This window comes from Protomyctophum parallelum (genome assembly GCF_964188405.1).
Source record: "Protomyctophum parallelum genome assembly, chromosome: 5".
Classification (NCBI taxonomy): Eukaryota; Metazoa; Chordata; class Actinopteri; order Myctophiformes; family Myctophidae; genus Protomyctophum; species Protomyctophum parallelum.
Window position 1 is genome coordinate 9,228,600 of NC_139702.1, and position 15,106 is coordinate 9,243,705.

Here is a 15,106-nt window from a genome sequence, read left to right on the forward strand (position 1 = left end):
AGCTACAGTACAGTACAGTAGGGCTGGGCAATTAACCAACAATGAGCTACAGTACAGTAGGGCTGGGCAATTAACCAACAATATTACCAAACCGACATTTAGAATCAATGGGTCCGTTGTAAAATAACGAAATAATAGTATATTGTAGTATATATTAGTATAATAGTAGGTTCTAACCAACGTGCAATTCACAAAGGGGTGTGTCCATAAAATGTGCATCACAGTTGTTCCTCATTTTCGCCTGAAGGTCAGAGGCGTGTTCATGTGGGAGATCATTTGCATTGCCCCACGCCCCTTTTAACCCATTCTGACCTGAGATCAGATTCATACGAGGTTTCCACTGGACACACACTGGTCTGATTAACACATTCTGACCTGAGATCAGATTCTAGAAATGTCAGTCGCTCTTCGATTTTTCAAAAATAGCAGACCTACAAGCTCGTATCGCGCCACTCGGTGGCGCGATATGAGCTTGTAGATCTGCTATTTTTCAATAGCTAAAGCATAACATGATGCTAACACCAAAATGGGTGCCCGTTCAGAATGGGTTAAGACCAAAACAAGGCAACTACAGTAATAGTAATAGTCTTTTCTTTTCTAACCTTTAGTTAGTGTCTTTTTCAAGTGTGAACTAAATAAAAGTACACAATCAATCCTACATCAAACATTAGATTTTTCTTTTACCATGAATAACCTCAAGTACCTAAAAATACAACACACAGAAGAATCTCCAAAGTGATACAGTACACTGCCATGCAGTGTTACAAACACGCGTGCGTGCGTGCGCGTGCGTGCGTGCGTGTGCGCACACAGGTGAAACAACATGTGCGTACGGACGTACAGTACGTACAAATCATCTTTAGGGGGAGCGGGGTATTGTATACAGCAGGTGTACCTCGTTAATGAGCAGGCGTGAGGCCATGGTGAGACGGGTGCGGGGAGAGAAGTGGCTGGTGATCATGATCCTCATGCCAGCCTCGGAGAAGGACAGCTGGTGCGGGTAGGCTAACAGTAGCTCATCCACCATCAGCACAGATGGCGTACAGTGGAAGTTAGCTAGAGACACACACACACACGCGCTCGCACACACACACACACACACACACACACACACACACACACACACACACACACACACACACACACACAATGCTTGTGAAATAAGTAGTAAAGTGTGCCGCTTGGGATATTATTTATATGAAAAGAGGATATATCAAAAAAAAAACACCCCATAGCCCCATTCAATTCACATTCAATTCAATGCAATTCATTTAGGGCTTATGGTAGGGGAAATAGCCAATAAGGAGGTTTTGCACACAAAAAAACACCTGGACCTCTTTGGTGAGTACGTAACAACTACAAAGAAAGGTAAGAAAGCCTTCTAGAATGGAATTCTCCTTTAACCCATTCTGAACGGGCACCCATTTTGGTGTCGGCATCATGTTATGCTTTAGCTATTGAAAAATAGCAGACCTACAAGCTCATATCGCGCCACCGAGTGGCGCGATACGAGCTTGTAGGTCTGCTATTTTTTGAAAAATCGAAGAACGACTGACATTTTTAGAATCTGATCTCAGGTCAGAATGGGTCAATCAGACCAATGTGTGTCCAGTGGAAACCTCGTATGAATCTGATCTCAGATCAGAATGGGTGAATGACGGGGTTACCTTTCTTGAGCAGTACTGCGGTGGCGTCGCAGGTGACGTTGTCGTCCAGGTCGGTGCTCCCGGTCAGGCCGTTGGCCATGGCCCCCGAGCCCTTCTTCCGCCGGTCAAAGTAGCGCTGCGCCCTGCCGTTAAACCTGCCGACAGGTCACACACAAAACATGTCAGCCTGACGGGATTATGACACGCGAAAAGATAGTAGCTTCATTATATAGATATTCCACTGTTACTTTCTTAGCTTACGCATGTTTCTTGAAAAATGTTTTTATGTGATGTATTCCCATGCTTTTTTGTTCTTGCTTAATGTAAGTCGCTCTGGATTAAGAGCGTCTGCTAAATGCCTAAATTGTAAAATTGTAAATTGTAACATGGAGGCTCTATTCGCACAGTGTGGATCTGAAGACAGTTATTTAAACACTTTCATCATATACAGTAATGTATGCCAATATATTTTTGCAATTTAATATATTTATAAAAAAAATTAATGTCTTAATTCTTTGTATGAATATGTATATTGGGCATAAGTGGTTAAGTGTAACTTATCAATTTACTTTTACAACTATTAATGTCATAGTAGCTTTGATGCATAGACTATTCTGAATACAGCTCAGGTCTCATGCGTTCATTTGCAGTGGCTGTTTTATCTAGAGAGGAGTGAATATTGTCTACAATATTATAGAATAGATTATAGACTATAATTGAAAGTAATTAATTACTTTAATTATTATATACTGTACAAACCGAGCAGAAAATGCTCGGTTTGTACGGTTGCGCGGCGGCGACATCAAAGCCTCCCACTCGCGAAAGTCCGACTGGTTTTCCAACCGTACTACTGTAACATATGTAGCATTTATTTATTTACCGAGGGCCTACTGAGCACATACTGTAGAATAACTCTTCCTACTTCCGGGCCGCTTCTGCTATACTTCCTTCACCTAGCTTCAGGTGCTACCGATGATACTAATTAAGGCTCTGTTCCATTTAGTGTGCAGTGGTTCTCTAAACTTTAATTTCACGGACCGCCATAACTCTGACAGTGTACAAATGAATCCACATAAAGACCCACTGTAGCAGAGTGTTTCTAGTGAGCCCACATGCACAATAGCAGCAGTCTGACTCTGGAACAAGAACCTTCATTAGTAGCATAGGTAACATGGAAGTAGTGACCCAAGTAGTGGCCTTAGCCACTGCGTTAGTTTTACTGAGGTTAGGTTTAGGTATAGTTTACTGAGGTTAGGTTTAGGTATAGTTTTATTGAGGTTAAGGTTAGGTTTAGGTATAGTTTTACTGAGGTTAGGTTTAGGTATAGTTTACTGAGGTTAGGTTTAGGTATAGTTTTATTGAGGTTAAGGTTAGGTTTACAGTAGGTATAGTTTTACTGAGGTTAGGTTTAGGTATAGTTTACTGAGGTTAGGTTTAGGTATAGTTTTATTGAGGTTAAGGTTAGGTTTAGGTATAGTTTTACTGAGGTTTAGGTTTAGGTATAGTTTACTGAGGTTAGGTTTAGGTATAGTTTTATTGAGGTTAAGGTTAGGTTTAGGTATAGTTTTACTGAGGTTAAGGTTAGGGTTAGGGTTAGGTGTAAGGCTGTCAATCACAGCGACTGGCCAGTCACAGCGCACCCTCTACGTCACTCTGTGCTCAACCAGAGGACAGAACCATGCTCGCAGTGGCCCGAGTTATTTCCAAAATGGCGTGTGTGCATATTAGAGCCAGGGCAGATACATACGTACTTCATCATGATGATGTAGACCACATACATGAGGACCAGGATCAGAGATTCCCACCTAGATACAAACAACACGTTAGTATACAATGCACTACAGTACAGTACTGTACAGTACAGTAGTAAAGCCCAAGGGTTTTATGTTAGGGGTGCAAAAGTTAATTAAGCTAATTGATTTGAACAATTTAATGAAAAAATAATTGATTTTGAAAAAGAAAAAAATGCGTAAAAAAAAAGGTAAAATAGCCAATCTTCAAGCTCATCACAGGTCGCAACCGCACGGTGAGCTTGTAAATCAGCTATTAATTAGTTTGCTCTTTTTGTGTAATACATTTGTCGTATGACAAAGTATAAAATAGGGCTTAAATGGTTAATCAGACCAATTGACTTGGTCAATTATATTTAAAAGAAATGCTTTTAAAATGTTTTGCATTGATTCTTAGATAGATAAAACAATACAATAATCGTAAACAAAAAAATAATCCCTATATTATGTCTTCCCTCAATGCTTCCACAGATCACTCAGGCACTTACCATGATACATTCTCATCATAGATGAACTGTTGATGAAAAACAGAGAAGGGAGAATGTTAGAGCAACAGCCAAAGTAGGAGCGCTGACATTTGTCTGCAGTGAAATATGTTCACCACTAGGTGGTGCAGTACACTAAGAGCTATAGCAATCAGGAGTGGGTCAAATTCTGAACTGTCTTAACCAGGACTGAGCCCGATTCAAAAAAGAATCTAAAGTTTTCTGAAAAACCTATGTTTCTATGTCAGTGGTGCTCAACCTTTTTCATCTCAAGGACCGCCAGAATTATCTGTATTTGGCCGCCGACCCCCATCTGAAAATATGTTCCAGGGACCCCCCCGGACCCCCATCTGAAAATATGTTCCAGGGACCCCCCCCATCTGGTATTGAGCACATATACGTGCCACTCCATATACTGTACAGTACACATACACGTAGACTACAGTATGTGCATACTGTATGTATTATTCTTTTAGTTCCACAGATAATTTCCCTGCTAATCCGAATGAAATAAATGGTGTCTAAAAAGATTAGTGTTTTATTGTTGGTGAGAAGGGCAGCTGAAAAGTGCAATTGTGTCTAAAGCAGCCCCAAAACGGCTACAAAAGGCGTGAAGGGGGGACTTCTAGCTTCAGCGCCCAGGGGCCCTCAGAGGTGTTAATCCGGCCCTGACGGGTTGGGGTTATGGTTGTTGAGGGAACACATGGCATTATATAATTATGTTTCAATCGTTTCAATTTAAATGGGCCCCTCGAGTCTCCAGGGGCCTCCCCAAAAAATAAAAATAGTAGTAGTAGTATAGTGTGTTGTTTGGTTGTAATTGTTCCCACTTCCCAGTGTGTGCACTCACTGCACTAGCAGCGCTGACAGTTGCGATTGCATCATTGTATACTATACAATGTATATAGCCAATGCTGCCTTCCAGTTATACCTTAAAGTAAAAATAATGTTTAATCAAGCAAGCTGCTTTTGTGTATTTTCTACTTGGCTGTGTGTATGCTGTTCATGCTTTGAAGTCCGATAATACACACTGACATAATAATTATTAATTATTAAAATTATGATGACATGAACGGGGCCTCCCAATCCTTAAGGCCGCCCCTGCACATGGCCGTACGGTCTCCCTTCTACTATGTAATGTGTTGTGTTCGTGTTTCTGCATCCATATTTAATTTCCCTCTCTCTCTCTCTTCACTCTTGTGAATACAAGTTGTTGTTTGTTTGTTTGTGTGTTTGTTTGTGTGCGTGCATGCATGTGTCTGTGTGGTTGTGTGTGTGCATGTGTGTGTGTATTTGTGTGTGTGTGGGTGTGTGTGTGTGTGTGTGTGTGTGTGTGTTTAGTTTACACAATAAACCCTTACGGCAATGAGGGCAATGATGGAAAACGTGTAATACATGGAATCGCGGAGCAGCGTCCAATGGGAAAGCCTCACCGCCTGCAAACAGAGGGACAGAGACTCACATTACTGTGCAAGAAGGACGTTACTGTACACATTAACAGAGGGACGTTACTGTACACAAACAGAGGGACGTTACTGTACACAAACAGAGGGACATTACTGTACACTAGGGCTGTCCCCGACTAAGGATTTGTATAGTCGACTGATAGATGAATACATTTGCTGTTAGTCGACTAATAGTCGACTGAGCAAAAAAAATAAAAATATATTGTATTATTCCACTAGGTCTGTGGGGGACATAAACACATTTGAACATTCTGACTGTTCAAATCTTTTTTTTTAACAACTGAGAGGCTTGTCATTAGCCAGATTGAGCACAGCAGGTGAGATTGAGATTCTGGAGTCTATCAGGCCAGCGCACACTGTGCGATTCAAGTCACAGGCAGTGGCACATTGCCACACAGGCAGACACACTCCACATGCACATTGGAGATTTGAACAGTCAGAATGTTCAAATGTCTTTATGTCCCCCACAGACCTAGTGGAATAATACAATATTTTTGTATATTTTTGTAAATACTGTATTTTTATATACATTTTTTTTTTTTTTTTATGAACATCGACTAAGAGGTGGTCAGTCGACTGAGACCCGTTCCGATCGATTAGTCGACTATTCGACTAATCGAGGTCAGCCCTACTGTACACAAACAGAGGGGACGTTACTGTACACAAACAGAGGGACGTTACTGTACACAAACAGAGGGACGTTACTGTACACAAACAGAGGGACGTTACTGTACACAAACAGAGGGGACGTTACTGTACACAAGCATTCTTACAGGGAAAACAGAAAAGAACACATCTGGCCGCATGGCCCCCCATCCTTCGAGTTTGTACCGATACAAAAGTACAAGCTGACCCGCAGAGATCACACCCACAACTTTATCCCATTCTGACCTGAGATCAGATTCATACGAGGTTTCCACTGGGACACACACTGGGTCTGATTAACCCATTCTGACCTGAGATCAGATTAAAAAAGTCAGTCGTTCTTTCGATTTTTCAAAAATAGCAGACCTGCAAGCTCGTATCTCGCCACTCGGTGGCGCGATATGAGCTTGTAGATCTGCTATTTTTCAATAGCTAAAGCATAACATGATGCCGACACCAAAATGGGTGCCCGGTCAGAATGGGATAAAAGCCAAGCGAGTGAGTGCTAAGAGGTGAGTGCTAAGAGGGTAAGAGTGAGTGCTAAGAGGGTACACCAGTGAGTGCTAAGAGGGAACACCAGCCTACGTGGAAGGGAAGGTGGCCCGGCGTGTGTTGTTTATCGACCTTACGTAATCAGATACAATATACATGGGGCTCACGATGCCGTGATTAATGCCGTGAAGCGTGGAAAGTCAAGCCTCCCACACAGCGTGTTGTGTACAACACTGCATACACAGAGTGCCCGGGTCAAGAGTTACATCTTGAATGTGCCACATCCAGGCGTGGAATCAGCTGCTGCTGCTGCTGCGAGGGCATAAACACAAACAAAGCTGGAGGCGGTTAGGAGTAGAACTTTGGCGCCGCTCTATAGATGGGTCACAATGTTAGTATCAATAACATGGTACTTTGATGAATAAACAGTCACACCTAAAGTCAATAAACGATAACGGGTGGGGTGGTTGATGATTGGAGTCGGATCACTTTAACCCATTCTGAACGGGCACCCATTTTGGTGTTAGCATCATGTTATGCTTCAGCTATTGAAAAATAGCAGATCTACAAGCTCGTATCGCGCCACCGAGTGGCGCGATACGAGCTTGTAGGTCTGCTATTTTTGAAAAAAATCGAACAACGACTGACATTTTTAGAATCTGATCTCAGGTCAGAATGGGTTCGTCAGACCAGCGTGTGTCCAGTGGAAAACCTCGTATGAATCTGATCTCAGGTCAGAATGGGTTAATATGCTCCCCCCCGAAATCCCACCCCTCTATAGCTCCATCATCACTGCTCTTATGTAATGCACCATCTGTGGTTTGCGTCACTGTGTTTTGGAGCTCGGCGTACAATATACACAATTCTATTTTTCCTGCTTGTTCCCAAGGCCCAGTATCTCCCCTCCCTGGTTCCCAAGGCCCAGTATCTCCCCTCCCTGGTTCCCAAGGCCCAGTATCTCCCCTCCCTGGTTCCCAAGGCCCAGTATCTCCCCTCCCTGGTTCCCAAGGCCCAGTATCTCCCCTCCCTGGTTCCCAAGGCCCAGTATCTCCCCTCCCTGGTTCCCAAGGCCCAGTATCTCCCCTCCCTGGTTCCCAAGGCCCAGTATCTCCCCTCCCTGGTTCCCAAGGCCCAGTATCTCCCCTCCCTGGCATGTTAGGTAGCATCGGGGGGGACAGACAGACGCGGCCGGCTAACTTTGCGTCCGACATGCAGTGAATGTCAACCCTTTTCTGTTCCGTGATCCACAGTCTGATATGCATTGATTAGACCACGGTCCGATCCACAGTCTGATATGCATTGATTATACCACGGTCTGATATGCATTGATTAGACCACGGTCCTCAGTCTGATATGCATTGATTATACCACGGTCCTCAGTCTGATATGCATTGATTAGACCACGGTCCTCAGTCTGATATGCATTGATTAGACCACGGTCCTCAGTCTGATATGCATTGATTAGACCACGGTCCTCAGTCTGATATGCATTGATTATACCACGGTCCACAGTCTGATATGCATTGATTAGACCACGGTCCACAGTCTGATATGCATTGATTAGACCACGGTCCACAGTCTGATATGCATTGATTAGACCACGGTCCACAGTCTGATATGCATTGATTAGACCACGGTCCTCAGTCTGATATGCATTGATTAGACCACGGTCCTCAGTCTGATATGCATTGATTAGACCACGGTCCTCAGTCTGATATGCATTGATTAGACCACGGTCCTCAGTCTGATATGCATTGATTAGACCACGGTCCTCAGTCTGATATGCATTGATTAGACCACGGTCCTCAGTCTGATATGCATTGATTAGACCACGGTCCTCAGTCTGATATGCATTGATTAGACCACGGTCCGGACCATCCACAGTCTGATATGCATTGATTAGACCACGGTCCGGACCATCCACAGTCTGATATGCATTGATTAGACCACGGTCCGGACCATCCACAGTCTGATATGCATTGATTAGACCACGGTCCGGACCCCCATTTTTGGTCACGCCAATCGACACTGTAAAATCCACAGTGCCTATTTAACTCAGAGAGAGAGTACTAATGAGGGTCCATTTGTTTCCATTTCTGAGTTACAGATTTACAAGGATCCATTTGGTCCCTGGCTGGGGACCCCCTGCAACCACGTCAAGGACCCCTGAGGGCCCCTGAAGGCCCCTGAGGGCCCCTGAGGGCCCCTGAGGGCCCCTGGACACCACGTTGAGAACACAGACTGAAATGAATGAAAGAATGAAGAAATGAAAGCAATCTGCAAACTGAACTTGTGAGTAGGCACTTGGTCATACAGTAGATACTAGATAGATAACTTTTTATTGATCCCGCGAGGGAATTTCAAGCACCAGAGACAGCACAGCAGTAACAGTTACAGATACAGGGCACAGGTAAAGGTAGGGTTAAGTGATATTATTTGCTACTGAATACTAAATAGACTAGTTAAGTAGGAGTCTCCCTGTCTCTCCATCTCTTTAGTAAACAGAAAATACATTTTCACGTCGTCGGGATACCAATTCTATCCATTTTTATCCAAGATAGACAGGACCAGGAATGAGTACATCCGAGGGACAGCGCATGTTAGATGTTTTGTAGATAAAGCCAGAGAGGCCAGACAGAGATGGTTTGGAATAGTGAGTGTATCGGTAGAAGGATGCTGAGCTTGGATCTCTGACAGTTCCAACCTCAGCATCGTTCTACCGAGGAGAAGATGTATGGGTGTAGTGAAAGAGGACATGGAGTTAGATGTATGGGTGTAGTGAAAGAGGACATGGAGTTAGATGTATGGGTGTAGTGAAAGAGGACATGGAGTTAGATGTATGGGTGTAGTGAAAGAGGACATGGAGTTAGATGTATGGGTGTAGTGAAAGAGGACATGGAGTTAGATGTATGGGTGTAGTGAAAGAGGACATGGAGTTAGATGTATGGGTGTAGTGAAAGAGGACATGGAGTTAGATGTATGGGTGTAGTGAAAGAGGACATGGAGTTAGTTGGTGTGAGAGAAGAGACAGAGAAGATGTATGGGTGTAGTGAAAGAAGATGTATGGGTGTAGTGAAAGAGGACATGGAGTTAGTTAGATGTATGGGTGTAGTGAAAGAGGACATGGAGTTAGTTGGTGTGAGAGAAGAGGAGGCAGAGACGACAGGGTGTCGGCTGAGATGGAGGCAGATGATTGGCTGTGGCGAGTCGACCCCTCGAGGGAACAGCCGAAAGGAAAAGAGGAAGAAGATGCCAACTTTCTGTTCATTAAAAAAGAACTTGAGAGACGGGGAGACTTTGGTGTTTGTGCAAGAAGCAGAACGAAGTACAACTTCTCCTTTCTTCGGTATAATCCCATCTACATATGCATGATTACACCCACGTTCTGCCACCACTGTGTGAACTTAAGGCGTTTGAATATTTATAGGTGACATTTTCTTTCGTGCCCGGTGGTTGCAAAATGTCACCAGGTCAGCGAGGGCGAGCGAGCGCTGTGGTGTTCCTCATGACACCGTGGTCGGTACGGGCGGTGTCACCGTACCTGGCCAGCGAAGAGGCCGGTACACGTGGTCGGTACGGGCGGTGTCACCGTACCTGGCCAGCGAAGAGGCCGCACACGTGGTCGGTACGGGCGGTGTCACCGTACCTGGCCAGCGAAGAGGCCGCACACGTGGTCGGTACGGGCGGTGTCACCGTACCTGGCCAGCGAAGAGGCCGCACACGCCGATGATGCAGAGGATGTTGAAGACAGCCGAGCCGACGATGGTCCCGACGCCGACGTCACCTTTAGTGATGAACACGCCTGCAGGGAGACAATGGATGAGCACGCACGCACGCACGCACACACACACACACGCACGCACGCACGCACGCACGCACGCACGCACGCACGCACGCACGCACACACACACACACGCACGCACGCACGCACGCACGCACGCACGCACGCACACACGCACACACACACACACACACACACACACACACACACACACAAAGTGCGTTTAAAGCAGTGGTTGAAGAAGTACTCGTATATCTCTGCTGTCGGGCACATGCCTGCTTGTAGATCTGCTACTTTCGCTATTCTTTTTTATTTTACTCCTGAAAGGTATATGTTTTGGACACATGAGGTTTCCACCCGACAGAGTATAAAGTATAAAGGTATTGGCGTCAAAATATACTTTACAGGTGGCGGTGGCTCAGGGGTAGAGTGGCTGGATGGTAACCGCAAGGTTGCCTGTTCGAACCCTGTGGGCTCCCCCAGAGTTAGTGTCGAAGTGTCCTTGAGCAAGACACTGAACCCCAAATTGCTCCCGATTGGTTGTTGCCTTGCATGGTTTCCGCCGCCATCGGTGTATGAATGTGTGTGTGAATGGGTGAATTGATGCACAATCTATGTAAAGTGCCTTGGATGAAGACAGACAGACAGACAGAGAGGTGGGGAGGTGTTAATTACCTATCACAGATGTGAAGAGTTCAGGAGCAGAACTGCCAGCAGCCATGAATGTTGCCCCTGCTACGTCCTCACTGAGCTGGAGACGCTGTGAGCAGTGAGACACATGGACCCACAGACAGACAGACAAGACAAGACAAGACAAGACAAGACAAGACAAGACAAGACAGACAGTTTCATTAATAAGAGGAATCCATTACACTCAGCAGAACAATACAATCCACTTTAGTCTCAGCAAAAGAACAATAGACGAGCTATGAGTCATAGCTTGACCCCTGACTCGTCGAGTACAAACAAAACTAACGCTAGTTGTTATTAATATATCATGCTTGTGTCCACTCCACACTATACTGTATATGTCTGCATGAAAACGCTCTTCTGGGACTAAACAGGAGCTAGGAATCTCACTGCCAAGATAAATAGCTCTGGTGGACCACTGGCATATTGTGAACAATCCTCAAGGACCTGTCAGGGGGGAGTTTCCCCGGATAGATGTAGGAACACGGCAGGAACACGTTATTCCATATTCTTTTCATTCGTACTTCAACATTAATGATATTAAAGCCTGATTCATCTAGTCATGCACAGCAGATCGGCAATGTTGTATGTGCAACACATTGCTTTTTCCCCCCGGTAATTATTTATGCCTTGGACCCACACCCACTAGTGGCAGAGAAGCAGTTCCCTAAATTGTTTCACGGCGTCACTTGGAGCTATAGCAAACATTGTGGTTAAATGGTACAAACCTCACATATCTTCTCCAGGGATGGAACAAAGTAGTCGTCACAGACCAGGGCGAGGGCACAGAACATATATACGGCCTGGGAGAGAAAGAAAGAGAGTGACAAATAGACAATGGTCAGCGAAGATTCACATGACGTTTCACCTTCTGGAGTTGACATGAGAAATGCTTTTGGCTAGTACTGCTGGCATAAAGCACATTCCTGGAAAAATAAAGGTGATTTAGCAGCAGTTCAGTTGCCTTGTGGTTAGAGAGTGATACCAGCCGAGTCATACCAAAGACCATAAACATGCCTCCCTGCTTGGCACTGAGCACCAACGGTTAGATTTGGGGATAAATCTCTAAAGGGCGGCAGTGGCTCAGTGGACAGAGTGGCCCTTAGAGCAGCTGGATGGTAACCGTGAGGCTCCCGGTTCGATCCCGGTCTCCCCCAGAGTTACAGGGTCGAAGTGTCCTTGAGCAAGGCACTGAACCCCCTACTACCGATGTGCAGATCGGTGCCTTCCATGGTTTTCCACCGCCATCGCTGTATGAATGGGTGAATGTAATGCACACTCTACACTCGGTATGTAAAGCGCCTTGGATAAAGGCGCTATATAAATGCACCATTTACATGTGCCATATACATTTACTGTACATACTATAGCATCCAGGAGGTATACTTGTCCTCGTGTGACATACTAGCATCCTGTCCAGGGGGTGTACTGTACAGTACTTAAGTTGTACATCAAGCTGAAAACAGTCCAGAACTATGGGCCACGTGTCTCCAAAACCGTTAGTTCCCATAGCTGCTTACTTAACCCATTCTGACCTGAGATCAGATTCATACGAGGTTTCCACTGGACACACACTGGTCTGATTAACCCATTCTGACCCGAGATCAGATTCTAGAAATGTCAGTCGCTGTTCGATTTTTCAAAAAAAAAATAGCAGATCTACAAGCTCATATCGGCGCCACCGAGTGGCGCGATACAAGCTTGTAGGTCTGCTATTTTTCAATAGCTAAAGCATAACATGATGCTGACACCAAAATGGGTGCCCGTTCAGAATGGGTTACTTGCATCAAGTCACAAATTTCAATATTTGACTAATTGACTTAAAGGACCCAATTAACATTTTTGGGTGACTACGTTAAGGAAAGATCCTGGCGAGTAGCGAAAGTGAATTTTTTAATCTTTTCCTGCGTGCGCCCTAAGGGCTCAAAATAAATCTGAGCACAGTCAGTCACATGAATGGCTGTTATTTTCCGTGTGTTCATTCATGGCTGTACTTCTACAGCGGCACACTAAATACGCCTTTCTCTTCAACCCACCCACGCTACCCGGCATCTGACCACACGAATGAACATGAGCCATCAGGAGAGAATGAACGATGAGTCAACCTCCTCCCGTCACCACGGAGACAGGTGGGAGACGTGTGAGTGGTGCGGGGTCGCACCGCACCACAGCTTTTATATTAGTAAGTAAGTAAGTATTACTTACTTACTTTTACATTTAAAAAAATATATATAAGCTCTGCAATCTCATTATGTGTTGCGATTGTGCTGACCGTGTAGATCGGCTAGAAAGTTTTGTTTACAAACAGAAATGTAATGTGTTCAATGGCAAAAATATATATAATTGTGTGGCGGCAATTATCATCAAGTAAAACGTTTTGCTGTGAGATTTGCTTCAGGTTTCAGATGCAAAGAATTTCCCCAAAGATACTCATGCACTCCTCAAAGACTACAGCATATACAGTAGAAGTCAAGAGGTGAAGTGATAAGATGAGGTGATAACACAGCAATAATAATAATTATTGCAATAATGAATGCTGGACATTTCACACAGCTCAGGCCAGTGTTTATATTAATGGGTCGGGGACTAATTTGGGAGTCACACCACTATTTTTATGGGTCGGCAGTAAATATTCCCATTTTTATTATTTATTTTTGATTTCTTTCACCCCCTAAAATTAAAGGTATATTCAGTGATTTCACTCAAAAAACCTTAGGTTTCGTTTTTAGCTGGGACCTAAGCCTTTCATCCAATCAAGAGAGCCAAAAACGAAACCTAAGGTTTTTTGACCCCCAGGGGTTAACTGGGGACAGGGAGGAACTCCTTATATGGTCAGCACACTCTATAGTAGAGAGGATTATCACAACAAAACAAAAAAATAAGTGATATTTGAATTAAGTGAAATCACTGAATATACCTTTAAAATAATTTTGTTGCTTTTCTCCTGGTGGGTCTCCATCTCGGTTCTCCTATGTGGTCTTCTGCTTGTCCTCTTTTATAAACTCTTATTAAAGCAGGTAAGGTGAGTAAGCGTATTATTTCTAAGAGAACAGCCCTAAGGGAATGCACACATGCGCGCGTGCGCTCACACACGCACACGCTCACACACACACACACACACACTGTTGCACCGTGGCACCTGCAAGCTGCCCAGTCCAAGCGGTATACATACTGCTGACCGCTGAGCAGCGTCATATTGGCGAGGGGTTCATTGCCTCGCTGTTGAGGGTATAATTAATTAAGGACACAATCTATCTGCCAAAAAAGTTATGAAGCCAATCTTGTACGGTACAGTGGGATGTTTCATATTATACATTCTGCAACCCATAGAGTCACGACTCCAATACTGTGAGCGTTCTAAACCAGTGGTTCCCAAACCTTTTAGCCCGTGACCCAAAAGAGAAATGACACATTTCACCCAACGTGGTGAAAATAGCACAGTACAGTACTTTATAGAGGGCTTGTAGATCTTCTATTTTCACTACTTCTTTATTTATTTTCAAATGCATGGAATTTCTTAGATTTAGCTTTTGAATATATATCCTTTCAGAGCGATTTTTTTTTTTTTTATATTAAATATATTAAAATATTTGCTTCTGGGGGTCCCTGGAGCATCATATTTTCAGATGGGGGTCAGCGGCCAATTACATATAATTCTAGGGGTCCTTGACATGAAATAGTTTGAGAACCACTGACACAGAAACATGAGGTTTTTCAGGATTTGGAAGACATTAAATGTCTTCTAAATCCTGACAGTTTTCTGAAAAACCCATAAAGAATTTGAAGAATCGAACTTAGGTCTAAATGGGTTAAATCATGAAAACCATGAAATTATAATAACTAAAAATCAAAATGTAGGAAACAAAAAATGAAGGGACCCAATGTTTGTTCTAAACTATATGAAACCTATGTCCTTCTTGGTAGTACTGTACTGCAAGGACAGCACACTGTACTCCGAGCAAATATGAGGCAGGCTACTTAATAAATGCAACGTTAAAAGGCAACAGGCACTGCCAATGTACTGTACATCGATGCTGCAGACCTGATCTAGCGGAAAGGAAGGAGTATTATATATATTTTATGAGGAGTTAGTTCACTTTCAGCCTACTGC

The 15,106-nt window shown here is 44.1% G+C and overlaps 1 protein-coding gene across 1 annotated transcript in view; it reads right to left on the reverse strand.

The window, feature by feature from the left end:
• The window catches only part of LOC310858439 (sodium/potassium/calcium exchanger 3-like), a 105,028-nt gene that overhangs the window by 8,014 nt on the left and 81,908 nt on the right, over positions 1 to 15,106 (reverse strand). The window contains exons 4-11 of the mRNA XM_083764547.1: positions 11,724 to 11,798; positions 10,981 to 11,065; positions 10,223 to 10,326; positions 5,283 to 5,357; positions 3,925 to 3,950; positions 3,398 to 3,451; positions 1,668 to 1,801; positions 896 to 1,056 (exon numbers count right to left, since the gene is read on the reverse strand). Coding sequence (XP_083620673.1) covers positions 896 to 1,056; positions 1,668 to 1,801; positions 3,398 to 3,451; positions 3,925 to 3,950; positions 5,283 to 5,357; positions 10,223 to 10,326; positions 10,981 to 11,065; positions 11,724 to 11,798 — 714 coding nt within the window. The remainder of the gene's footprint in view (positions 1 to 895; positions 1,057 to 1,667; positions 1,802 to 3,397; positions 3,452 to 3,924; positions 3,951 to 5,282; positions 5,358 to 10,222; positions 10,327 to 10,980; positions 11,066 to 11,723; positions 11,799 to 15,106) is intronic.